At 29.4% G+C, this 26,038-nt stretch overlaps 3 protein-coding genes across 3 annotated transcripts in view; 2 read left to right on the top strand and 1 right to left on the bottom strand.

Moving 5' to 3' along the window:
• Window positions 1–14,013, top strand: part of Rgk3 (Rad, Gem/Kir family member 3) — a 95,548-nt gene extending 81,535 nt beyond the window's left edge. The window contains exons 4-5 of the mRNA XM_088206092.1: window positions 11,547–11,736; window positions 13,596–14,013. Coding sequence (XP_088062218.1) covers window positions 11,547–11,736; window positions 13,596–13,873 — 468 coding nt within the window. The 3' untranslated portion in view covers window positions 13,874–14,013. The remainder of the gene's footprint in view (window positions 1–11,546; window positions 11,737–13,595) is intronic.
• Window positions 14,014–18,748: 4,735 nt separating this feature from the next.
• Window positions 18,749–19,535, bottom strand: mRpL52 (mitochondrial ribosomal protein L52). Its single transcript, XM_088205670.1, has 3 exons — window positions 19,450–19,535; window positions 19,085–19,233; window positions 18,749–19,013 (listed from the first exon to the last, which is right to left on the bottom strand). The coding sequence occupies exons 1-3, from the start codon at window positions 19,481–19,483 to the stop codon at window positions 18,825–18,827; spliced, it is 372 nt and encodes a 123-aa protein (XP_088061796.1). The 5' UTR covers window positions 19,484–19,535; the 3' UTR covers window positions 18,749–18,824.
• Window positions 19,536–22,093: 2,558 nt separating this feature from the next.
• On the top strand, window positions 22,094–24,853 carry LOC148237539 (beta-alanine transporter-like). Its single transcript, XM_088205497.1, has 7 exons — window positions 22,094–22,365; window positions 22,651–22,846; window positions 22,903–23,161; window positions 23,228–23,477; window positions 23,696–24,081; window positions 24,150–24,328; window positions 24,397–24,853. Exons 1-7 carry the CDS (start codon window positions 22,154–22,156, stop codon window positions 24,787–24,789), a joined length of 1,875 nt encoding a protein of 624 aa, XP_088061623.1. The 5' UTR covers window positions 22,094–22,153; the 3' UTR covers window positions 24,790–24,853.
• Window positions 24,854–26,038: the final 1,185 nt, after the last annotated feature.

The following is a 26,038-nucleotide window of genomic DNA, read 5'->3' as shown; positions in this document are numbered from 1 at the left end:
GGCCGCCCCAGGCGGCACTTGCTTGGGGGCGGCATATTCGCGATGGGATCGTCTAGTATGGTTCTTAACTCTGAATAATGAAACATATATAAATCGACGAATAACAAGAGCTTAATAATAACCAATTTATTATTTTAAGAAATGCTGATTTAAATGACCCTACAAAAAATGTATGGGGGGGGGGGCGGCAATTTTAAGGATCACTCTGGGCGGTACATACCCTAGCTACGCTTCTAAATTTATCTTTCAATCTTCAAAGCACCAACGGCGTTTTATTGCTTTTCCGCCAAAAATGTATCAATGATTTCACTGTTAATTTACAACTCATAAACTGGAAAATTTGCTAACGCTTTGTCGATCTTGAAAAAAATTGTAAATAGTTATGGTAGTTCAAAAAAATTACAATTTCAATTTCTTTTCCATGTTAAGAATGATTTTCAATTTCTCTGAACTTATCTGTAAAGATTCGCATAACTTCACATACCTGATTGTTTAAGTTGATTCATGTTTTTAGGCAGTTTCTACGTTTTTTCGACAATCTCTCTGTGACAAATGACAATTATATATTTACAATTATATATTTTTAATGTCTTTGCGTCCTTTTCTAGATTTATTTCAAACCAAGACACCTTATATCTAATAAGCTTACAAAACTTTTTGATTTTATGCGGGGTCAATTAAGGTAATGTTTGCTTCAAATTTTTTTTGAGTTTCAACTTAAGTAGATTGTAGTCCGAGTCGCAATCTGCACCTGGAAAAGTTTTTATATTTAATTTACATATATATGATTTCCATCAATATTAATCATTATATAATTTATTTGATTTCAACATCCATCTTCAAGTAAAGTCCGTTTATATAAACGTCTTATATATAGTTTAAGTCATATATTCATACATAATAAGGAATTTATTTCATAGGAAACTCTTCTCCTCTATCGTTTTGGATGTAATATTTTGTCTATGTGAGAATTGCCATCCATAATTGCTCACATTTTATATTATATTTACACGTGTTTTTGCTTAATTGTTGGTATATTATACAATTATTTAATATCTAAATATAAACATTTAGAATTAAAGATCAAATATATTAGTAATATAAATAAATTTTAGCCTAAGTGATTCTTATAAAAAATATACTGATATGATCTTTTGAAGGTACAAATTATTATTGTGGTATAAAAAAATGTAATTTTTGTGTAACATTGTATATGGGTATAAAAGGCTCGGATCTAGAGCCTAGATGGCAGATCGTTACAACATCTGATTATTTGAGAGCACGTCACGACTGACAGTTTTGCCTCAGATATTCCTTTAACCAGTTTCATTACTCTATGGCTATTACTAATTCGATATAGGTGCAGCAAAGAGCCAGCACGAATCTTCGATCTCCAGCCTGCTGACGACAATATACGACGCACCGACCTGCTGACCTTTCGACCTGTCGATTTTGCGCAGTATATTTGATGTCTATCTTAACGAAGCCATCACTAGCGGAACAACCATTTGTTAAATGTAGACATTGACTACTTTTAATAACCGTTAAATTGAACTTTTATATTCATAAATATACCAGATTGTGTTTTTTACCAATGAACTACAAAAATATGCAAGCATCAATTTGCACACTACTGATTACAATTTGTCATAATCAATATCTTAAACAGACATCTTAATAAAGCAAAAAAAAAACACAAATGACCACTGTTAAAATTTAAAACCATATTTAATATAATATATACTAATATATATAAAAACAGATAACGGCATATTTTAATCAATGCGAACATGTATATATAAATAGAACTTTTGTAAAATATTTACATAATATTGTTTAATTAAAAAAGAATTCGATACAGACGTGCTACGTGTTCTGAAACTTTACAGGATTTATTTAATCACCAATCATATTGTTCAAAAGAAATCGACAATTTTTAATACTAAATGATGTAATACAGCCTTTTTAAACCAAATGCAAATGGGCAGTGAGGGTATCATTCTCTATCGTTTTCCTTCGATCAATAAATTGCATTGTTGTCCCTAGAGGGAAGATTCCCCTTCACGTCTGCAAAAGTATGTCGGTATTGACATTGGATATTTTCTTGAAATTTTTTCGATTTAATTCGCGGTGAGAAAGCGGCGAACGGAAGCTCTCGAGAGCTTTTATTATGAACGTGAGCGAAATTTACCGAACGTTTTAAAAATAGTCGTCGCACGTATTATATTTATGTGTTTTTATTTTATTTCAAAATCCGGATATTATGTGTACCTGTGTACTATATAAAGTCTTAAAAGTGCCACTTAAGAATTCTTTATCTACCTTGAGTTATGATTACAGCATTGTTCGTGTCGCAGCACGAACTTGAGTGTACTAGATTATTAAATGTCCCACTGCTTGAATGTTTTAAGCTACGAAAGTACAACATTTTCATGATGATACTTAAACACACATTAAAAATAAGATAGAGAATATGTTATTAATGTAAATTTTGTACCCCAAATATATCAGTTTAACATTGATTAGGTTTGAATATAATATTGAAAAAATAAGATAATTATTAATTTAAAACATATGTTTTTTTTAACTTTAAATCTGATTTGACAAATTTGGTCGATATATAAACAATAATTTTATCAATAAATATTAAAAAAAATCATTTTTCCATTTCCTCATAGCTATCACCCACCAAAAACATCTTTGTGTTTAATAAGATCGTTGAGAAGCTGGATGGCTTGTGCATGAGGAACGTTCTCTGGCCGCGATAAACAAGAATAAAAGACGCAATCGCGACTCTCCGTGGCACTCTAAAACTCACAGCTAGAGTCTCCAATTCGAGTAATCGAGTACTCGATACTCGAGTATTTTTGTCTATTTTTCAAGTACTTGATAATCGAGTATTTTGAAAATTACTCGATTAATACTCGAAATTAAATTTTTTTTAAATATTTCAGAAACAAAAATAACTTTAACTCGGTCCGGTAAAGGTTAACGTCTTGCTTTTATTTAGCGTTTATGCCGGAAGTCCCGAGTTAGAGCGGTTACTATCAGGTATAATTTTTTCATAGTTCCATAGTTGCATAGTTCCGGTCGTCGGCTATGTTAGTGGGTACGACGGAGAAATTTCTTTTGTGTTTTTTGTTCGACAGTCCCGCCTTATCTAATTTATGGCAATGAACAATATGAAATATCAACAAAAATTTTTTTTAGGTTTTATGACTATGCAGTTGTAGCGTAAAGTGTTGTAAATTGTTTATACTGATCCCTCAGCTTAAGATATAAATCAAAACAATTGTGTGTTTTAAAGGCATTTAAAGTAAAGTCAGTTCTTTGCGAACCGTTTAGCTTTAGAGTGAAAGGGATTCACCCAAATACATCTTCGAAGGATATAAATTTAAATTCTTCGCATTAATCAGAAGGAGTAGAATATTGTATATTGTTAAGAAAAAAAATCTATTCAAGAAGAATTACAAAATGCTATTTTGTCAATAGTCGAAGGAAATAAGAGAAAAGTAGAGAAGGGAATTAAAGAAGAGAACATAAAAAGAGAGTTCAAAAAATTGTATATCTATAAAAAGCGAACAGATATAAATAAGAAGCCTTATCCAACGCGTTAATGACAATAAGACCAACATCAACAGCAACGGAAAGGGTTTTTTCCATAACGGGAATAATAAAACCAAAGGGTAGAAGTAATATTAAATTCGAGACACTTTTTGCATTATTGTTTTTAAAAAGTATGTTCGTGAAGTTAAGATAATTGTAAAAATTAACATACTAAGTATTTTATTTATTTATTTATATGTGCACGAATTTTAATAATAGCTATTTTGGTACATTTGGTAAATACTCGAAAGTACTCGAGTACTCGAGTATTTTAAAATTTTATTATTCGATACTCGAGTAATTGATGGTTCGAGTAATTGGAGACTCTACTCACAGCTCAAAGTCGCTGAGCATTGACAGATTGTCAACACCACCCATTAGCAACTTGAAAAGGTGCTTCGTTGATATATTATTATTAAATATTACTTAAAAAAATGCAATATTAGGTATTTAATATTGAAATAAAAAATTATAAAATATTTGTATATTTTCCTAAATTAAAAAATATATGTATGATATAGTATTTTTCAGAGAGCCTCAAAATATAAATTTATTTTAATTACAATTAATGATGATTACGATTATATTTTTATCAAATATGCTATATAGCATTTATTATGATGGTAATTCTAAATATTCATTATTGGTTGTTTGCTGAGTTTCAGCGAGTGTAAATAATTTGCGAAACCATTAAATCGGCTATACATTGCGAAATGAGTTTTTTTCAGAACTCAAATTTGATATTCATTTAATCTCGTGATTCTAAGAACACGTTATTCTGAGAAAATAAAAACACGTAGGTACATTAAAGTAAAATCGTGTCAGTGAAAGATATAAGATAAAATAAATTATTAAACGTTTCAGTAACTTTTCATGTTGTTCTTCTTTACTATATATTATTTTACACATGTACACGGAACCTTTTTATTTGATACATATTTACGTGTTAGTAAATGTAACGTTAAATTTATATTTTCTATGCTGCGTTTGCGTTCCAACAGCGGCGCATTTATCCAAAGGCAAACAGTTAATAAATAAAAATTGTGTTCACTAATTGATACCAAAGATCGAAGAGAAATCACGTTTTGAACATTGTCACTATAGTGTAAATTTTCATGAAGAGATGTTTACGGTTTTACGTTAAAATTTAACACTATACCTCATAATTTATTTAAAGTAAATAAAATTATAATTTTCTAATGTTTATTTAATATAAATCCAGATTTTTTAGAGCTTATAAAGAACTTTTAACAGCTATTCTATTGTAGCAAAAAAGTTTCATATTGGATTTGTTTATTAATCATTATGTTAAATTACCCCATACAAGTTTTATATTTTAGAAATAACAAACTGTAACGCAAACCAAACCTATCTAAAACTTTCCATCGGAGCTTGCCAAGAATATTTACTGTATCTGCTCCATTGATCGTATCAACATTTAAGACCCGCTAACGACTATTTTCACGCTTGAAAAAGTGTTTGAGAACCTTTGGCATCTTTCGTCAATAAGTTCAACAAGCGGTCTGATGAAAACTTTTCTCATACAAGCGTGGCTTTCTAACTTTTAACACTTCGCAAAAACACTCGTTTATGTTTTCGTCATGACGATGTGAATTTTCGCACGCGAGCGAAATATTTCAGTTGTTTGTTTTCCTCTAGATCTAAATCACTAACATATATTATTTTATAAAAGAAAAACATTTTTTCATAATATAGGTTAAGCTGGTTACGAACGGATTAGTATATTTTATAAAATATGTAGCTTTACCGTCATACATTTCTCCAGTAGCTTAATAATTAAACAATATTTTTTTATTCCTTTGTAAACACTGTCAGCTTATTCTCTCATATGCTATATCTTTCAAAAGCAACTCTCGTAATACCCTTGAGATAGTGTGGATAATGGGTTGTATACAACATTTCAATTGTTGCACCACTTAGTATATATATTTATTTGATATGTCTGATGTATTTATATTATATTTTGTTATATTATATAATAAAAATAATATTTTTAGCTATAGACGACGACGACAAAGACAAAGGGCGGCACGCACTCGTCGTTGTCGTGAAAATAATATCTACGGTTATCTTGACCTTAGTGTCAGAATGCTTAATATTTACATAAAGAAAATTTATTTAATTATAAAGTATTGATATTGTTCAACATTTTTTTTAGTGCATGTACAGTTTGGGTGATTATTGTTAATACTTAATGTTCTATACTATATCTATATCAACGCTTAAGAATCCAGTCGTCTCCGAAGAACACGTTGAACTATACATTTTGAATGTCGTAGCTATACCAGGGATGACATTAAGAGAGAAGCGGCTGCTTTCTTAAGCTTATCAGTATTTGTCGATGGTCAGTGTAGCTCTACAAACTTTCCTGTGTCTCAAGTTTGGTTTCTTGATAAAGTGTAGATGTTTGCACTTATATATGCTAGTCTGACATAGGAAACTTGCTCAAACAATTTAGCTGCGACGGCCAATTACGAAGATGTGTGACTGTATATTTATTTTTCACTGCTTTCTCATCAAAATATTTGCATTGTAAGATCGTTGCGTTTTAAAATATTGATTCAATAATTTTTCTTCTGCTTATTAATGATATTTATATATTATTTCGTAATTCCAAATTCCTACTTTTTGCTGACGACCTTAAAATATTTTTAAAGATCTTATACAAATTTAATTTGACATATTTTACAGCAAAAACACCACTTAAATTTAATTGTAAGACAGATAATAATGCGTTTCATTGCACAGTAGTGGTAAATGATTTGGAATTATTATTTCAAGAGGACTACAAATTCCATTAGAAAATAAAAAACATATAAAGCCTCAAAGATGAACAGCTTGAGGGCACTGTGTACCTTGTATAATGACCTACTGTGCAGTAGGTGACAGTTTTTTGTCAAATAATGCAAATTACACTTTTTATATAAATATTATCCATTTTTATTTTTCACAAAATTCAATATGGGTATATGCTGGGATATGATTTCTTTATGTACTTGAGAAAGCACTAGTTTCCGTTAGTGTTTATTTATTTTTCACAATCCAAAGATTCTTGAAAAACTTTTTTAATACGTTATTTCAATAATATAAATAATTTTACAAACATAAGTATATATTCTACACGTTACTAGTTTATAACAATTTTCATGTTTAGTGTTCGGGGGAATATAAATATTATCTATTTTATTTTCATAAACTTCCTACAAGGTATATTGGGATATGGTTCCTTAAAGCCGCATCGACGTGTAGCACTTCTTTAGGTTGCTGGTAGCGAATATTTGCAAGATTGTATTAGAACTTAGTTTTTATGTTCCACCTAATTACTGGCGCTTGCGTTTTCGAATCAAAACGGAATTTCTCATAGTATACCTGAATAGTATTAGCCTTTTGGCTGCTAAACAACGATATAACGTTGTTTGTGATAACCATGTGACTTAAAATTTACTGCTTTAGTGTGTCAATACCATGAAACATTATTATAATAAATTATAATCTTGTTGAGAATTATCTGTCATATATTGATGAATATGTAGCAATGTAGGTCTTGAAAAACACCGTACCTGAGAGTTTAGTATTTAAACTTATAAAACTTTTTTTCAGAATTTTATCTATATTATTTAATAATTATTAAAATTTAACCATAAATTAAATTAATTATGAATAATATGAATTTAGAAAATAAAAAGCGCAGTAAAATTCTACACACCAGATTTATTTATTTTTTTTTAAAAATAACTTATTAGTTTCTTTTAGCAAATTTTTATATAAAAACAATTAAGTATTTTTTTACATTTTTAATAATTCAAAGTATTTAAAACGTATGTATTTATTAATGATGTAATTCTGTATCCACATGTTTCTCTGTAAACAATTTGTGTATTCAGAAAATTTTATGTAATTTAAGTATTGGTTTAACAAACAAGGAAAAACACATATCAATCGGAAAAATATGATCGAAATCAATCAAACTGAAATGTGTACATATAAAATCTTTTCTAATAAATGTCACACTGCCGAAATTGTTTGTTGGATTGTGCTATAATCTAATATTTTATGAAGCCTTTATTAACACGCGTGCACAGCGTGTATATAACAAATATAGAAATAAACTAATCTCATTGTATATAAATTAATATAATTTATAATATACTTATGTATATGTTCATATGTATATTTAACACAGTCACAATTGGAAAAAATTCAGGTACTACTACTAACGGTATTTAGTATTATAATATTTTTTTAATAAGAGTTTACAATCACAATCAAATAAATTATTTTATTTATAATATTTCTATACTAGATTACGAGCAAATACAAACTGTTTTTTTTTAATATTGCATTAAAATAAAAAATATAAAAATTATCTATAGTATATTTATATATATATATATCAAATATATAGAAAAATTCTATATAAAGAAAAATTCTATACCAAATATTACATTTTAGCTGAATACATTCTTGATTGTGTAAATCAATAAATTCATAGATTTTTATTAAATTTTATATTTTATATAACAGCATAATCAAATTTATATTTACTTTATTTTTTTGTAAATAAATATGTATTCGAAGCGCATCTTCCCTTCCTTATTGAAATTAATTGATTAATTCCCACCCGTTTGTACCTGTCAATTCCACAGATCCGCATTGGTGCCGACTTAACCACTTATGTCAATCGAAAAAGCTATACGTAATCAGTCAGATTGATTAAGGTTAAACGCGTTTCTAATTTGAATATCGATCAATTTAAGTACGTTAAATGTTCACGGATTATAATTTTTGTAAGGCTATACAATTTATTCATGTAGTTTACGTAAGCGATGAAGGGTTGTGCATTTTACATGAAGGGGTACAGTTCTTACAATACAAATATTATTTCATATTATATTGCGATAGAAAACTGATGGAAAATAATTAATAATATATATAAAATTCACTTGGCACTTACATGTGATCATGACTTACAAATATATATTAATTAGTAGCACCGACCATTTAGGCTTCGGTTATTAACTGCTATTACTTTTTATTTGTCTTGGTTTATATTCAAAGGAAAAGTTCAAAGGAATATTTAATTATGGTAATACACATTATTTTTTATTGTCAAACTTTACCTTTTAACATTAACAACATTTCAGTCCGAAGAAGTTCTGGAGTGGGTCCGTTCCGGGGTCTAAGTTTATATTTTACGGTGTTTCGATCAATTTTTGTTTTGCCTTTTCCGAGCGGAAGTCTAATTGAAAGCGCGCAAGGGCAACGAAAGCCCACTTAAAAGAGCCCTTAAGCACAAAACGGGCGGTTACAAATCTATTTAATCACTGTTTTTCAAGACCTGCGGTAATTTAAGGTCCTAAATTTTCTACAGGCTATTCCACTATCCGAAAAATGTGTATAAAAAAGCAGCGTCAACGTAATGGATTTAAGTGTATATATACACATATTATATATAAAAAGAATTTGAAACATTTGAGGTCAGAAGGACACCTAGAATTTTGACCCCACCATTAGTATACGGTCTGTTTAACAATGCAAATCTAGACTTATCTATTATTCGTGTCTAGTTAACCTGGTATGAATGTTTGATTTACTTTTTGCGAGTGAAGGTATTAAAATTGAGTAGCAACATCAAGATTTTTTTATGTTAAAAAGGGTTGATTTTATGCAAATTTTATTACAGACTTTTCGTTTCATGATTATGCAGAAAAAGTTATGTGTAAACATTTTCTTTATTATAAACGAAATTTTGCTTAAATATGTATTATTAATGATAGTAAATAAAATGGTAGCATAAACATTAATCTGAAAAACATGTTGAGCTTCGTTCGCTTACTGAGACGGTTTAATTTAGGAAATAACAAAAAAATAATCCTATTATCTGATTCACAGAATTTAAGTACAAATAATTATTATTCAATGAATCGCTTTCTCTACTACTTTTTGTAATTATTATTAGCATTAATCATAAAAATAATACTTTTCTATATGTTTTGATATTTAAAAATGCTTAAAAAGATTGGATATTGAATAAAATTTAATATAGTAGAGTAAATATTTTTTTTGGTTCGACTATTGCAGATATGCGCCTGATTAATGTCAGACATAGAAAAAGCATTTGACACGTGCTAGCATGACACGAATAAGTAATAGAAATATGGCATTCCTTAATACGAATAATAAAAGAAAGGTCGATTGGTTGAAGGTGAAATATCATCTCAGCGAATTTACCCAAAGACGTCTCAATAGAATTTAATGGGTACATTTATTTTAATATTATTCCAAAATTGCTCACTTTGCGGCTTAAATTATTATTTTAATATTTTATTTATTCGTGTATTGATTGACGCTAAGCTGCGCTGTAACTCTCAATTACAATTCTACATATCCGATAGCTCTTTTTATATTCAACATTTTAAATTTTATCTTATTTAATTTCATCTCGATTTATTATGATTGAACGCGTTTTAAAAGTTCTCGTGTGTACCATACAATGGGACATTTTTATCAAATAATCACAGAATCGCGATACCCGCGAGCCTAATAGCTATGATTTTCTTATCCTGACCAATGTACATGGTGGGGATACGGCAGGTCCGCACGATAAAATCATAGCTATTAGGCGAAAGAAAGCTAAAGTATTTTGAGATATCACGTAGAGCGCAATATGTAAAAAATAAAAATACTATAATAAAACATATGATCTTATATTATTTTATTTTTGAGCAACATAATAATAATTGGGTCACATGTTTTCTTCGAAATATATAATTAAGGGAATGTTTAGTCTTTATAATAACATATTTTTACTACGCTTTTTATTTCACATAAAGATAATATAATATCACAAATATAATTTACTAGAATAAGACAACGGACAATAAATGTAATCTTAATATCTAAAATAATTTATATTAAATATTATTTATGTACAGATATATACATCTATATATTTATTTTTATACAACGGTAACTACGTAATACAATATACATTTTGATACCTTCGCATGGAGCGAAGAAGTAAGAAAAACACGCGAAGTTAAACTGACATCCGTGAAAGGAGCGTGCATTTTTCACGTTGCGAATTTGACGTAAAAAAAGATGCCTATATATAATATATATAAAGATAAAATGAAACATGTATGTTTGCCGTGCTTGTATTTATGTACTTTTTCATACTTCGTTTAAGACAAATAAGAAATTCAGAAGATGCGAGACTTGCTTCCGAGAATGATGTTATGAATAGACGACGTTCTCTCCTTTGAATGCACTGGGTGTATTATAAATCTTGGCTGTCTCTCGTTAACATAGTATTTCCTCTGTAAGTTTCGCTTGAAATCTGAGATTTAAAATATTATTAATATGCTGCGTTTCAGCAGAAAATAAAATAAAGTTAAATGTAAATTTATTTCACGGTTAAATTAGACTGACGCTTTTAGAAGCCAGCTCACGGTTGAAATGAACATAATTTAATTTAATTAAGTAATGCTTTTAAAATAATTAATTTGAATATAGTTTTTTTTAGTCTGACGTGTTACAAATCCCATCTGCAAAATTAGGGCTTGGCTTTAAGATTTCTCTTGGGTCTTAATTATAAAGTTAAGTCAAGATGTATAATGACTCTTCCTATAGACCTTTATTTTTACATTTAACTTTACTGTAAATACAGATTATCAGCGAGAAGTTTAAAGTCAAATGTTTAGCTGTTCCAACTAAAAATGAATCATCTAATTCGCCAGAAATGAGCAAACACATAATAATAAACGTGCGGTGATCGTTTCGCTGTATAAATTACTTTCGACTTACCTCTGAAATTGTTATACAAGAAAAATAAAAATATGGATTAGGAAGATATTATTATTTTACTAATCCCAATTATCTTAAGATATTTTACTATAATAGATATTTTTTTATTTCAGGAAGAAATCGACCGATCAGATCCACCAGATGCTTTCGTCATCATATATTCAGTAGTCGACAAGGCCTCCTTCCAAAGAGCTGAACAGGAACTTTCTCGGCTGACGGATGCTGAATTATTAAGAACGCGACCAGCTCTCTTAGTAGCTAATAAAATAGATATGGCAAGAAGTAGAACCGTATCGACACAAGGTAACAGCCTCTTTTCCTTATCATTCAAAAAGGTTATAGTATCTTTCAAGCAATCAATTCAATATTTCAAGTACTTTTTCAACACTTTTCGAATGCATAAACCTAATAAATATGCTCTATACTTACTGAAATGACTTTCTGTATAATTTATTTAGAACTTAAAAAAATATTTGATAATTAAACTATTTAACCATTTACTTATTTTTATTAAGGAGTTGCGAGATATGACCGTATGTGGTACTCCTATTGCTTTGCATTTCGCTGTGACATTCGATAGCCTCTTCAGTGCCCCGAATAACGCTTTATGCGATATTTTATTACCCATGGACAGTGGCGTAGCTAGGGTATGTGCCGCCCGGGTCAATCCTTAAAATTGCCCCCCCCCCCTCGTACATTTTTCTGCAGGGTCATAAAATTAGCATTTCTTGAAATAATAAATTGATTATTGTTAAGCTCTTGCTATTCGTAGATTTACATAAATTTTAGTTTATTCAGGGTTTAGAACCAAACTAGACGATTCCATCGCGAATATGCCGCCCCCAAGCGAGTGCCGCCCGGGGCGGCCCGCCCCCTCCGCCCCCCCATAGCTACGCCACTGCCCATGGATATTCGTATTGTCATTGTCAAAGCCAGAACAATATACAATATATTATATGTCGACTAAGCACTCGACACGATATTCACAATTTGCAGAAAAGTTTAAAACGGATTTTTTTCACAATAAAACGAGGCTGAAACTAAAATCAGTTCACGAGTAGCTTCTTTATTTGCTAATGAAATAAAGGTATGCACCGATAGTAAATAAATAAAGTCGTGTATGATTATTGCAGCCGAAGAAAAATAGTGTCCCGGAAAAATAGATGTATTTAAATCTATTACCTTTTCGGTAAGAATAGTTACTGGAAGTGCTGAGCACATTGTGAGTAACATCAATAGCCAATTTAATAGCAAAACAAGTAATTTCTTTGGTTCCACTCGTGGCTTCCAAATTTTTTCGACCCTCGGCACCTTTGCTAAATCAAGGTTTTGCCGAGGCGCGCCATATAAAATTATAATAAGTGCACTTTGCGAAACAGCAAATATTTTGCATAACTAAAGGGTTATAATATAAATAGTAACAATTTTTAGACTTATGCAAACAGTTGGTTACTAAGTAAGTTACTGGTTTACACTACATTGATTTGTAAAAGAAAGTTATAAATGTATCAACAAATGATCTAAAAGATTATTTATTGTATTATTCATTAACAGGTATTTTGTAGGAAATATATCAATCTATCATGTGTTATTGAACCAGTTGTGTCAGCGGTGAACTTAACCGTTGTCAGTTCCATGACTATCAGAAGGCAAATACTCTTACATGGTTTAATACAGCCGTTCGATGGCTCAGTCATGGTAATGTTCTATTGAGATTTCTTGCCGCCCTTGGCTTAAATTCAGTATTCTAATACTAAACGGCTTGTGAAATTAGCTTTTGCTGCGATTCTTAACAAAAATATTTTAAAACTATAGTGAAAAACAGTAAAAAAAATGAATTTAAATTTTGCTTCCTGGCGTGCCGAGCCAAAAATATTTCCGACCTGGCAAAAGTTTACTGAGAGTCGCGATTGCATCCCTTATGCTATTATTTTCTTTTGCATATATTCTTAGTCGTATGTTCGTTAAGTAAAATTTGGAAAAAACTTGACATTGAAGTTCTTTATAAGAAGTAAGTTTTTGGACAATCTTAGGCAAAATAGTTTAATTTAATAAGTAATGTGCAATCTTAAAAAATAACTGTATTGAAATTTTTTATCGACCCCGTAGTTTTTTTATTCACTCACATATAATTATCTAATCATTTAATCTTACTTTTTCAGACGGAAAGTGTCTAGCATGTACCTACCGTGCTAAGTTCATCGAAATATCCGTCGGAATCAACCACAATGTTGACGAGCTTCTAGTCGGAATATTGAATCAGATACGCCTCAAGCTGGAATACGCAGCCTCTTTGGGATCAAGGGAAGGTTCACCAGCACAGTGGTATAAATCTAGAGGGGTAGTTAGGGCTAGTATGAAGGCTCGGCAAATGCTAACATGGATCTTCGGCAAAGAGGATTCGAAGTTTAAGAATTGTGAAAATTTACATGTACTCTAAAATAAGGTAGTCTTTTATGTATATTTTACATATAATGTTATGTGTTTCATTTGGTTTTACTTGTATACTTTAAAAAAACGTATGTACATAATATTATGTTGTATTGATACTAGGCCATAATATGAAATTTTATCAATCGTTTAACGTTACTAGTCATTCATTACATGTTTGTAAATGTACATAAACGTTTTTATTTAAAAAATATGTGTGTAGTTAGATATCAAAGTTGGGCAAGTAATGATTCGTAATGATTCGACTAAAGCAGAACATCAACACATTTTATTTTTTTTATTTAACGTTTCATGGAAAAAATATATAAAAACTTTTTCTCTATAGCTGTTTAAAAAATACATAAAAAAATAAAGGAAAAAAATATTCTTGTTGCGCAAACTTATTTTAGCATTTTCTTTACAGATTTAAACAGTTCTTGTGTGAAATTACATAATTTTTGCAATGCGGCCTAATATTATAAATCAACATTTTCGTTTATTAAAAATGTATGTTTCTTACTGAATTTATATTAGAGTTTAATTTCTAAAGCATAAAGTATCGGCATAACCGCAATATAATAGCCATCCACTAAAATATGAGTATGCAGTATGAAATATCAAAGTTCCGTCACAGACTCTAACTAGGTCAGGCTCACTAATTTTTTCAAAGAAATTCGTGCACTTGCAGAACTAATTAAAAAAAACTATTGTGTGGTACAATATTAAGAGCCATTTTGCATATGAATAGTTTTACTAGAGAGCAATATAAGTTGAGATGTTTAAAAAGATAAGCTCGAATAACTTGTTCATAAAGTTATTTATTTAGAAAGCGTATTAACATTAAAATTGATAAAATTCAAGTTTGATATCTAACGACACATAAATATATAAATAGTTAAGGTTTAGATTATAACTTGCATTATATGCAATGGAAACGGGACGCATTAGTGTGAGGATTTATATTATAAAATATTTATAAACAGGATTTGATTAATATCATTAAATGTATCTATAATCCTGTATAATATATGTGTGTTATATAAATATATATGAAAATATTATAAAAATATATATATATATATATAATTATAAACCTTTGTGTGCCCCCCTATATACGTATATATTATAAATAAAAATATGAATTTTATTTTGGCTACAAATTATTTATAAGACTTGTGAGCTTCTCGTCATACATTGAAACATATTCATCTTGTTTTCTATTTAATTCATGGGTCCAAAATTTAGTAAAATATACTTTAATTAGCCCAATGATTTTACTATTATTTACAGTGTAACACGAGCTGAATATTTTCAAATAGTTAGATTTAATACGTGCCTTTTTAAATATTTTTTTTGTAAATGTTTATGCTTCATACAATATTATAAAATTTTCATTATCATATCACTCAATGGATTTGCTTAAGGAGGACTGTATTTTTGACGTTTGTTAAACTCAATATGCCAAATTCAATGTTTCTATTTTATTATATGACTGAATAATATCATCTATATATCATGTATTTCCCTGTGTAAAAACACATTTAACCTGTACAAGTTCGGTCCAATGATTATTATGAATATTTAAAAAGTTTGTGATATTAAAAAACATACATATATATATTGCATAGCATTTGTAGCAAAATGCGTATGTATATTGTTTAAAAAAATTCTGTCTATAAATGTACGTTTTGTGGATATTATAACATTTGTATGCATTTCTTGTTCCTTGTTTCATAATAATAACTCGATATTTGTATGATATGATGACTTGTTCTTAATATTGGAACGACAATAATAAGTGTAGTTCAATGATAAACGAGAACTGTTAGTTGTTGAGAATAATTTTAAATAATCATAGCCATTCTTGTATTCAGTATAACTTGTATAAATAAATAATTACGTTAAATATTTGTATATATTTATTTGTAGTGTGTAAAAATCCAGAGAAAATATGTCACGAGTCCGGAATAAGGATCCTTCGATAAAGAAAATGACTCGTCAATGCCAAAAAAAATAGGCAATGATTGTAAGCATGTATAGTTTTCTTTCAGGCAAACTGCAGAATTTAATTACATAAACTAAACTAAAATGTATGTTAAATATAGAGATACAATAAATATTATATGTACTCTGATATATTCTTGCAAGTGCATAAAATAATAATAACCAAATATTAAATATAACGAGCTTTGGTCTTTTGATTGAAAATGATATAGTATATGTTATGTGTGAAGTTAAAACTGTCTCCATCTAGCACATAATCATGGATTGCATTTAGCACTTTTGAATGTCCTCTATGTTAAAAAGAATAAATATTTTTTTATAAATATAAAATTATATTATAATGATGATCAATATATTTAAGATACTGAAAATGATTTATCATAATATGAAGATGTGAATAACGTATATGACTCTAGTGTTAAAAAGATACAGCCCATAGATGTATGGATGCTAAAAATAATAGGAAAAATAATTACAGGTATTCAGAAGATTGTTCGAGTATATAATATGGCTTGAATTAGAAATTATGTTTTACAAAAATAGGTACAGGAACTTAAAACCAAAGAAGTTTTCGCTGATTTTAGACTTAAAATAAAGATATAACGACGATATTATGAAGAAAGGTTCTAATTAGTTCAAAATATTTACATTTAGGAAATACAAATAGTGATTTCGGGTTTGTAAGCCGAATGATGTGACTTATTCAGCCAGTTAGATGCAGAAAAGAACTATTCGATCACACAAATAAATTTAAATGTATGTAAGTATTATATGGCGATGGAGATTCTAACTTGATCCAAAAGACTTGTATGAGGCGTGTCTGAAATTTTATATTTAACTCTGGATAAACTCACAAATGGTTGCACGTTAGCTGTGTCCCCCACAGGATTTAGATGACACTACTATCAATATCAGTTGTTTCTGTATAAAATTCACCATTTTCTTCCAGTAATAGTTGCCTTTAATGAATAATATTTGAATCAAGTAAGTGAATCGTCATCTTCATATTCAGAAAAATTTCCCAAAGACATTATCTCGTGCCATTTTTATTGATGATAAAACTAAAAATAATATTTTCGAAAAAAATAAATTGGTTGATAGACGAAAAGATGGAAAAATTACAAACCTGTTTTATGTATCGAAATTAGGATATGCAACCACAAATATACTACGGAAACCATGTTATCAAATTTTTTGAATACGAATCACTTATAATCGAAATTATCTCAGAATAGTATACACCAGGCGCGGGCTGTGAGATACTTTCCCTCTCGATCGCTCGCATGTTAAGTGACGAGAGTGAGTGACTCATTCACTGTCGTCACTTAACATGCGAGCGATCGAGAAACAAAAAATTTCACCGCCCGCCCCTGGAATACACGTATCAGTTACAATGGAGTATTAGCTAAAATTGAAAACAATCATTCTTATGTACATTGCCAATTGTATAAGGATTATTTTAAACCAATTACATTTTGGAATCGATCTTATTGGTTTATATCTAAACAATGATAATGTTTATGTTCCTGGGCGTGGACAGGATTCGTCATTTGTGTTGTTTCAAAATAATTTATTTTCTTAAAATTTATCGACCATAATTCACCGCCAGCAATTAATCACTAGCAATTTACTGCCGCATCAATTGATCACATTAACATTTTATAGCATACAGATGATCGCCATTATATTTTACCATCTATAAGCAATGAGATGTGTTTGTACAAACTCAATTAAAAAATAAGTAAGAAATTTTTTCTTTAAAAATGTATATTTTGCAATCGCTATTTGCAGGCTTTAATTATTTTTAAATTTTAAAGGTAATTCATTCCAGTGTATATAAATATTTCAAAATAATTTTATATATTTGGTAATAAAATTAGACATGCGTCATTGGATTATTTGCCCGATTTAAATACATGTAAAAAAAACTTTGCATAAAAAAAAATTATTATACTTAAATAGTATACAATTAAATTTGTTAATTGGCGCAGTAGGTCTTTTATCAAAATATACTGTGGCAGGATATGTGTTTATATTATTTTATTTTAATAGTGTGGCGGTTTTCAGCCATCTGTGCTATAAGTCACAATTTAGAGGTCACCATAATGACCACTTGAACACATATCACACAGCAGAAAAGAGATCTCAGTAGCAGAAAAATAACCCTTTGTATGAGAAGACGCGCGCCAGACAATATGTATATTACCATTGTGCTTCGAATTCTATGATTAACTATCGCAAAAGTAGCCACTTGGACAGTTTTCACTTAAGGCGTGAATGCATTTTGGAGGTGTGTTTAAAAAGCGATGCAATTAGTTATTAAACATAAGGTGACCAGACATCCACCTTTGAGAAAGATTGTTCTCTTCAAATATTTTGTCCTCTTTTGTCTTCGCGAACAAAAATGTCCAAGGTGATTCTAATTATTAGCTACTATTGCATCCCTAAATAAAGAAAATTTCCAAAACGACCTTTTTTAAGCTCCTGCATCTCCAAATGAACAAAAATTTTCGAGATGACTATTTTTACCGAAAAGAGCTTACTACAGCTTAACCCTTTGAACGCGGAAAGCGACTATAGTCGCCCAATTGATTTTTTTATCTCTTTACGCAAAAATCAGTAAAAAAAATGCTTTTCAAGAAAAAACTTTTTTTTGTGAATAAACATTAAATATCATTTTTAATGAATAAAAATTAAAAAATCAGAACATTTAAACACAGTATCAAGGTAAAATTTGCATTTTTCAAAAAAAACAAACAATAAAATATGATTTTTGATAACGCGTTCAAAGGGTTAAATAAACTTGTAAGTTAATCATGAATGTATTGTCATTGTAATTAATTCTTTAGAAATTCTTGACGGTTAAATAATCTAAACTACCTTTTTGATTCACAAACTTTCAATTTTATTCATTTTTAACAATATTTAAATCTAAGCTATAACATGAGATTTAATTTCTAAGATGAATTTTTAAATACTAATTGTCCTTTCGGCTTCAATCGCCCGCTGATGATTTTCGCCTTTTTGTCCTCTTCCGCTTGCTTTGTATCAATAAATCTCTGTTTAGCAAATTCGATTTCTTTATTCAACGTTACAATTCTTGATATATAATTCCTCTGTACCATCGCACGTTTCACTTGATTGCACTATATTTTAAAATATTGCATTAATTATCACAAAATCAATAAAAATATTTTTTATTATTATTAATAATTACCCCCAAAGGCGTAGGTCTTCCATCTAAAAATGTATAATCAGCCAAATCTGTCAATGGACCGGCAGAAGTCTTATTAGCAGGTAATCCTTGTTCTAATCGCCAACGCTTAGGTATGCCAGACCTTTTGTACGAATAACATCTCTGAATGACTGAAATAAGATTAAAAAAAAGATAAGAATAAGTAAAAGGCTAAAATAGGTACACTACTTTAGGTTTATTCGGTGTTTTTCTTGCAATAAATTATTTTTGGAAAACATAACCGCAAAATGAACATTAATTTAGATTTATATGCCAAACTATAAAGTAATGATTAAATATAAAACAATAGTAAAAATTAAATAAGATTAGTGTATTAAAATACACACAGCTTATAGGATTTAGTGGACGAAGTAACACCATTTTGACACTTGACGCCAGACTTAACCTCAATATAATAGTTGTTGCCAGATGGAAAAACTTTTTGATTCGTAATATTGCTTAGAATATTTAAATATGCGTATTAGTTATATTTATAACATGATAAAAATGTACATATTATTTTATTGCATATTTATTATTAATTTTTGTATTTAATTGTGTTTGGGGTAATATCGAACAAATGTATAATACTTTATAATGTATTACTGTTTGATGAACTAGAGTAAATAAATACTTTTAGCCTATTTTAATTCTGTTTCTCACTACAAATTATAAAAAACTGTTTACTGTATTAAAATACTTATAGAAACCATCATTTCTCAAAATTATTTATCATTTCAAAAAATAAGCTGTGTAACGATAGTTATTTTATATATTTGGTAAATTGTTTAAAAAAGTATGTTTTATATTTTTTTTGTCATAACAATAAGACAGAATAAGGTTAAAACATTATTGGACCAACAATTTTCCAGTCACATTATATTAATAAGAAGTGTAATACAAAATTACAATTATTTTTGTATTTCGTGCGCTACGCATAGTTTGTGTTTGGCCACGTATTTACGGTGCATTTTGTCACACTCGGCGATTTCTTTATTTTAAAACAATCTGGACAGAGAATTTGCATTACATTTTCAGATAAAAATTGAATAAATCACAGTGAAGTCGTACAAATGTGTGAGAAAGCTTTTTGCAAAGACACTGCTTAAACGAAGATAAAAAATATAATATGTGTCAAAACCTTTATTTTTCATCAGAAACAGCATTATATAAAAAATTCTGTTAATTATTAGACGATGTCGCTGACGGGCCAGAATCATGGTTAAAGAAAGCACGCTGGAGAACAAAACAAAAAGGCACGTCAAGTTTGATGGAATGTCAAGGTTCTCGTTGCTGTTTTCTTTGATTATAGAGAAGTAGCTTACTGCAAATTCTTACCACTAAGACTTACAAATAATAAACATATCATTACAGTTTTACGTCGTTTGCGTGTAGCAATACGACCAGAATTGTGGGCAACAACTTTTGGGGCTTGCACCACTATTACGCACAACCTCAAATTTTGCTTAAAAACGATCCTGTTGTGATTACGCAGCCACCATAAATTAAACAGGTAGTGCATACAACTTCCTGATACTGCAGATACATGGGATTTTGAAATACATCGTGTTGCTATCATAGAAGTGATAAAAGCAAAATCTCTAAGCGAGCTGAAAAATATATCAACTAGGGTTAGAATAAGCTCTAGATTGTATGAACTATGCTTTTTTTTATCATAGTTATTACAATCTGCTCACAAATAAGGCAGCCCTGAATATAGTTATTATTATTTTAATAAGCTCTGATACTTATTATTTCAATAAGCTCTAATATGATTTAGCAAAAATAGTACTTTTGCTGTCTATTATTGAAAACATATAAATGGTTGAATCATAGTATAAATTTATCCACATCTGTTTGTCTAGAACAGAGGTCCCTAAACTTTTTTGTCTCGTAGACCACTTGCAATGTTTTTCGGTTTTGGGTAGACCCCCTGCTTGCTTGATATTGATTTTTTGCAAATTCATCAACTTCAAATGTGTTTTTGACAGCTGGTATCGTTCTACTCACTTTGAAAGATTTCTACTATCTGTGTATGTGGATTATTCCATTCATTGAAAGCCAAAAATAAAGTCACCCACATTTACATCTCATGGATCCCCAATTTTATTTTTCACTGACATGGACCCCTTGCAGGTCGTCGTCGAGCCCTAGGGGTCGATATAGACCACTTTGAGAATCACGGTAGTATATCATTATGTGCAGGTTTTTAGAAGTTCAAAATGTATTGCGACCACAAAGCGAATGCCTACATCCTACAACTTACACAATTTTATAAACATATATAATAAATTTTTTACTTCATAGGTACTTTTATAAATAATGTATATGTCTTTATTTTATAAGATTGTAATGTAAGTAGATAGGTACTATCAGTGGTTGTTGAGATCCACTTCAGTGGACCCCCATTTTTATTTCATGGACCCCCAAATTTTTTTTCGCTGAGGTAGACCCCTGGGGGTCGATATAGACCACTTTGGGAATCACTGGTCTAGAACAAACGGTGTATGAATGATAAATAAATAATCGTGAAATTCTTTGAAAATATGCTTATAAAGCTCAATTTGCTTATCTGGCTCCTTTATTCGACAATATTTAATTTTTTAAAGCTGGAAATCGCTTAACAGACTTTTACTTTATTCATTTACAAATTACTATATATTCAAGAAATAATTTTAAATATAAATTATGGTACTAACTTTGTTGATATACTATATTTTAAAATACTTAATCTAAATCCAGAACAACTTAAGACATCAGGACGTACATCACATTGTTTATTCTGCTCTGGATGGCTGACTGAGCTTAAGTTGATAATTTCGTTTCCTGATTACGGTACTTACTGAATTGCCTTACATGTCAATTCGAAATGACAAAGTCAATTAATTAATCTAGGGTGCTTTAATTGAATTAGTACGCTCATTTCAATAATAATCAATTCAACACATTGACGGCAGTAAGTGCTCTTCTTTTCAGTTTGTGCCGATCGGTGATTTAGTCAAACGTGGAGTGATGAGCGGTGAGCACACGGACAGATGGTGAACAATCGCAATGGACTTCGATACAATATTGAACGACGTCGGGGATTTTGGAAAGTATCAAAAGCTGGTTATTTATCTGGTGCTTCTGCCGGCCGTGCTTCCGTGCAGTTTTCATGCCTACTCGCAGTTGTTTATGGCTGCGAAGCCGGATCATTGGTGCAAAGTACCTGAATTGCAAAAGTGGGACAATGAAGAGTTTGCTAATTATGCAAAAAACATCAGGTAAAACTGAGACTTAAATAAAATATGTTATTAAGAATTGGACTGTGTTTGATAGTGTAAAATACCGTGCATCCAATTTATTTTCCTAAAATAAGAAAAAAAATTGATAGCTAAAAAAATATGACAGCAATATACCTTCTATAATATATTGTTATAATGAATCTATTATTTTAATACATATTTTCAAAACTTAGCTTAAAAGTAATACATTGCATATTCCGCTAACTAATCTATACAGCACTTCAATCTCACTTTATAAATTAACTTCTAGATGAAATATTTCAGTATCCCTCCTGTTTTTCGTGATGGCGAGCTACAATACTCGCAATGTGAAATGTATGACTTGAACTACATGAACATATCAGAATATAGAGGAATTCAAGACATCAAAGAGATAATACCAAGTGACAAAATTATCACCGAGTGTAAAAATGGATGGGTCTATGACAAATCTTTATACATTAATACCGTCATAACAGAGGTACAGATAAATCATTAAAGTGTATGAAAGATATGCAATTACTATTATTTTTTCAGTGGAATCTTGTGTGCCATAAAGATTTTTATGGAACACTCGGATTGGTTATGTTCGGCGTCGGTGGTATTATAGGAAATTATATATTCGGATATCTTCAAGATAGTTTGGGAAGAAGACCTTCGTTTTTCATTTATCTATTAATTGAATGCATCTTCGGTGTTGCTACAGCCTTTGCTCAGAACTATACAACTTGGCTTATTTTTAGAATCGGTGTCGGATTCACTGTGCCTGCAATTCTAGCTACACCGTATGTATTAGGTGAATATAATATTAGGTTTTATGTTATATGTAAAGATTTTCTAAATGTTGATTTTTGTATTGCAGCAATTGAATTGGTAGGTCCAAGTCAAAGAACGTTGTGTACTGTAGTATCAAACATTGCTTATTCATTGGGTTTAGTATTGTTGGCTACAGTTGTGTATTTAATACGTGATTGGAGAAATCTTGCTCTTGCAACCACTCTTCCTTTTATATGTTTCTTTTTTTACTGGTGGCTCATGCCTGAGAGTCCTAGATGGTTATTAGCCAGAGGAAGATTTGACGATGCTGAGCGTATATTGAAACTCATGGCAAGGTTTGTTAAATTATTTTTACTTTCTTACCCACGAGAGAAGCATTTATATCTCAAGTGAATTTATATCACTGTGACTTATTTGTTATCATAGAGAAGATAAGGGGAATTGGAAATTATGGTCGCCTGAAATAAAAAGGCAGTTCGCTTGATGTTATAAATATAACTATAAAACATAATACTATTAATACAATATATGTTTGAATTATTCATTATTTTAGAATCAATGGAAAAACATTACCTGCTAACTATATGGTACATTTGAAACGCAAGTATGAAGACGACCGTGCTAAAAAGGATATGAATAAATACAACGATCATAGATATGGTGTTAGAGATCTGTTTAGAACACCAAATTTACGGAAGAAGACTTTGATTATAACCTTCATATGGTTCACTAATACCAGCGTTTATGTTGGATTGTCGTATTATGCTCCTTTGCTTGGTGGTGATGAGTTTTTAAACTTCTTTTTGGCTGGAGCTGTGGAATTGCCGACCTATTTATTTTTGTGGCCATCTATGGAACGACTTGGAAGACGATGGACGTTGTGTTTAAGTATGGTCGTTGGAGGTACAGCTTGTTTAGCAACATTTTTGGTACAAAACGGTACGTATAATAACTATGAAAATAATAATTTTATGGAATATCAAATATAGTATATTCATTTCTTATAGATACAGTAATAATGTTGGCATTATACTGTGTTGGAAAGATGGGAATATCTTCTTCGTTTGTAGTCTTACCTTTGATGGCTTCAGAACTATATCCGACTGTTGTTCGTGGACTCGGAATGAGCATCAGTTCTGTCGTTGGAATGTTAGGACCCATTTTCATCCCATTAGTGAATTACCTGGTACGATTTATAGCTTAATATCAATAAAATAATTGAATTACTATGTTTATTATATTATCTCTTTTTAGGGTGCCGATATGATGGTGTTACCGCTGTTAATCATGGGTGTATTATTAGTAACTGGCGGAGTCACTAGTCTTCTATTGCCCGAAACATTAAATCAACATCTTCCACAGACGTTGCAAGATGGTGAAGAAATGGGTATCGATATTGATATTTGCTGTCAACCGCCAGTCAAATCAAAGAATATTTTAACAGAAGTTACACAAGATTCTCTAGATGCTAATACAGTAGATGTTGTTGAAATGGAAATTCATTGTAATTGTGCTTCTGAGAAAGTTGAGATATTAGAAGCTGAAAAAAATAAATTGCTTATTATATCAGAGGATGCGATAAATGTTGATGAAGTAAAAACAGTGAGCAATAATCAAAGAAGTATTCGTTTTTCAGATAATGTATGAAATATTTAGTGATAAGTAGATTTTTGTTGTTATATTTATTTAAAGAAATATATTTATTTTAGTTTATTTAAACAGTTTTTTTTTTTGTTTTTAAGTGTGAAGTGACAAAACAGATATTATAAGTTAAGGTAGGATAGTTTTAAAACTAAATCTTTCATCGACAAAGTTCAAAGTTTAAAACAGATTTTTGCGCTGCGAGAACAAAGCCGTTGTTTGTCAACTAGGAATGAAACTTATTGTTTAACAACTTTTATAATTGGAATTTTTTATCGAGTATTACTACATTCTATAGTTATAGGTATATAATATATATTTCAAAAATAATTTATATTTTTTTTTATAAATATGCGTGTTATTAATCATTTAAATTATATAAGAAATAATAGGTATAAAAATTATAAAGAGATGGCACTAGTAGACAATAATTTCTGAATTAGGAAATTGCTAAATACTGATTAATCTACACTATTTTACAAAAGTAATTATATATAAAATAATTATGATTTATATATGGAGTATAATTAATTACAAAGCCTCTCAATTTAAAAAAATTAATTATCATAAAAAAAGGTTTGCAGCTTTGCTAATTTTAATTAATTAATTTATTTTAAAAAATAAGTTAGATTAGAAATTCTATTGTAAGTAATTTCTAAGAATTATCGAAACTATACATAATAAATATATTTCAGAAGGTCATTAATATAGATTTAAAAATAATTAATGTGAAATTAAATAAATATAATAAATATTTGTAATATAATTATGATCAAGATTATTTACGTGCTTTAGTAAGAAATAAGGACATTTTTTTATTATTGTTGTTTAATAAAATGTATGTGTGAAACAGTATCTAAATTTATAAAAAAAACCCACAAAAATCCACGTGTATCATATGAAGATAGTCGTGAGTAACATAATATTTTAATATTGGCTATATTTATTTAATATAATATATGTATTTCTATATTATTTTTCATACATGTAGATATATAATATTATATTTATACACAATTAAAAATTCTGGTAGACACTTAATGGTTAAAAGAGGTCATTTGAAGAAAATTAGGGTTAATGTCGGCTGATGCTTAATTGGAAAATTAAATTAAGGTGGACAGGGAAAGTTTGTAAAGAGCAAGATAAAATGGCTAGTTTTTTAATAATACTACAATATATATTATATAAATTATTTTTAAATTTAAATATGTATTATGAATAAATTATATTTACCATGGATAATAAATATAACAAA

This window comes from Plectrocnemia conspersa, unplaced genomic scaffold (assembly GCF_051122295.1).
Source record: "Plectrocnemia conspersa isolate PC_06_02 unplaced genomic scaffold, ASM5112229v1 ptg000002l, whole genome shotgun sequence".
In the NCBI taxonomy this organism is placed as follows: Eukaryota; Metazoa; Arthropoda; class Insecta; order Trichoptera; family Polycentropodidae; genus Plectrocnemia; species Plectrocnemia conspersa.
Note: the sequence above shows the minus strand (reverse complement) of the source record. Positions and strands in the feature narration are given on the sequence as shown.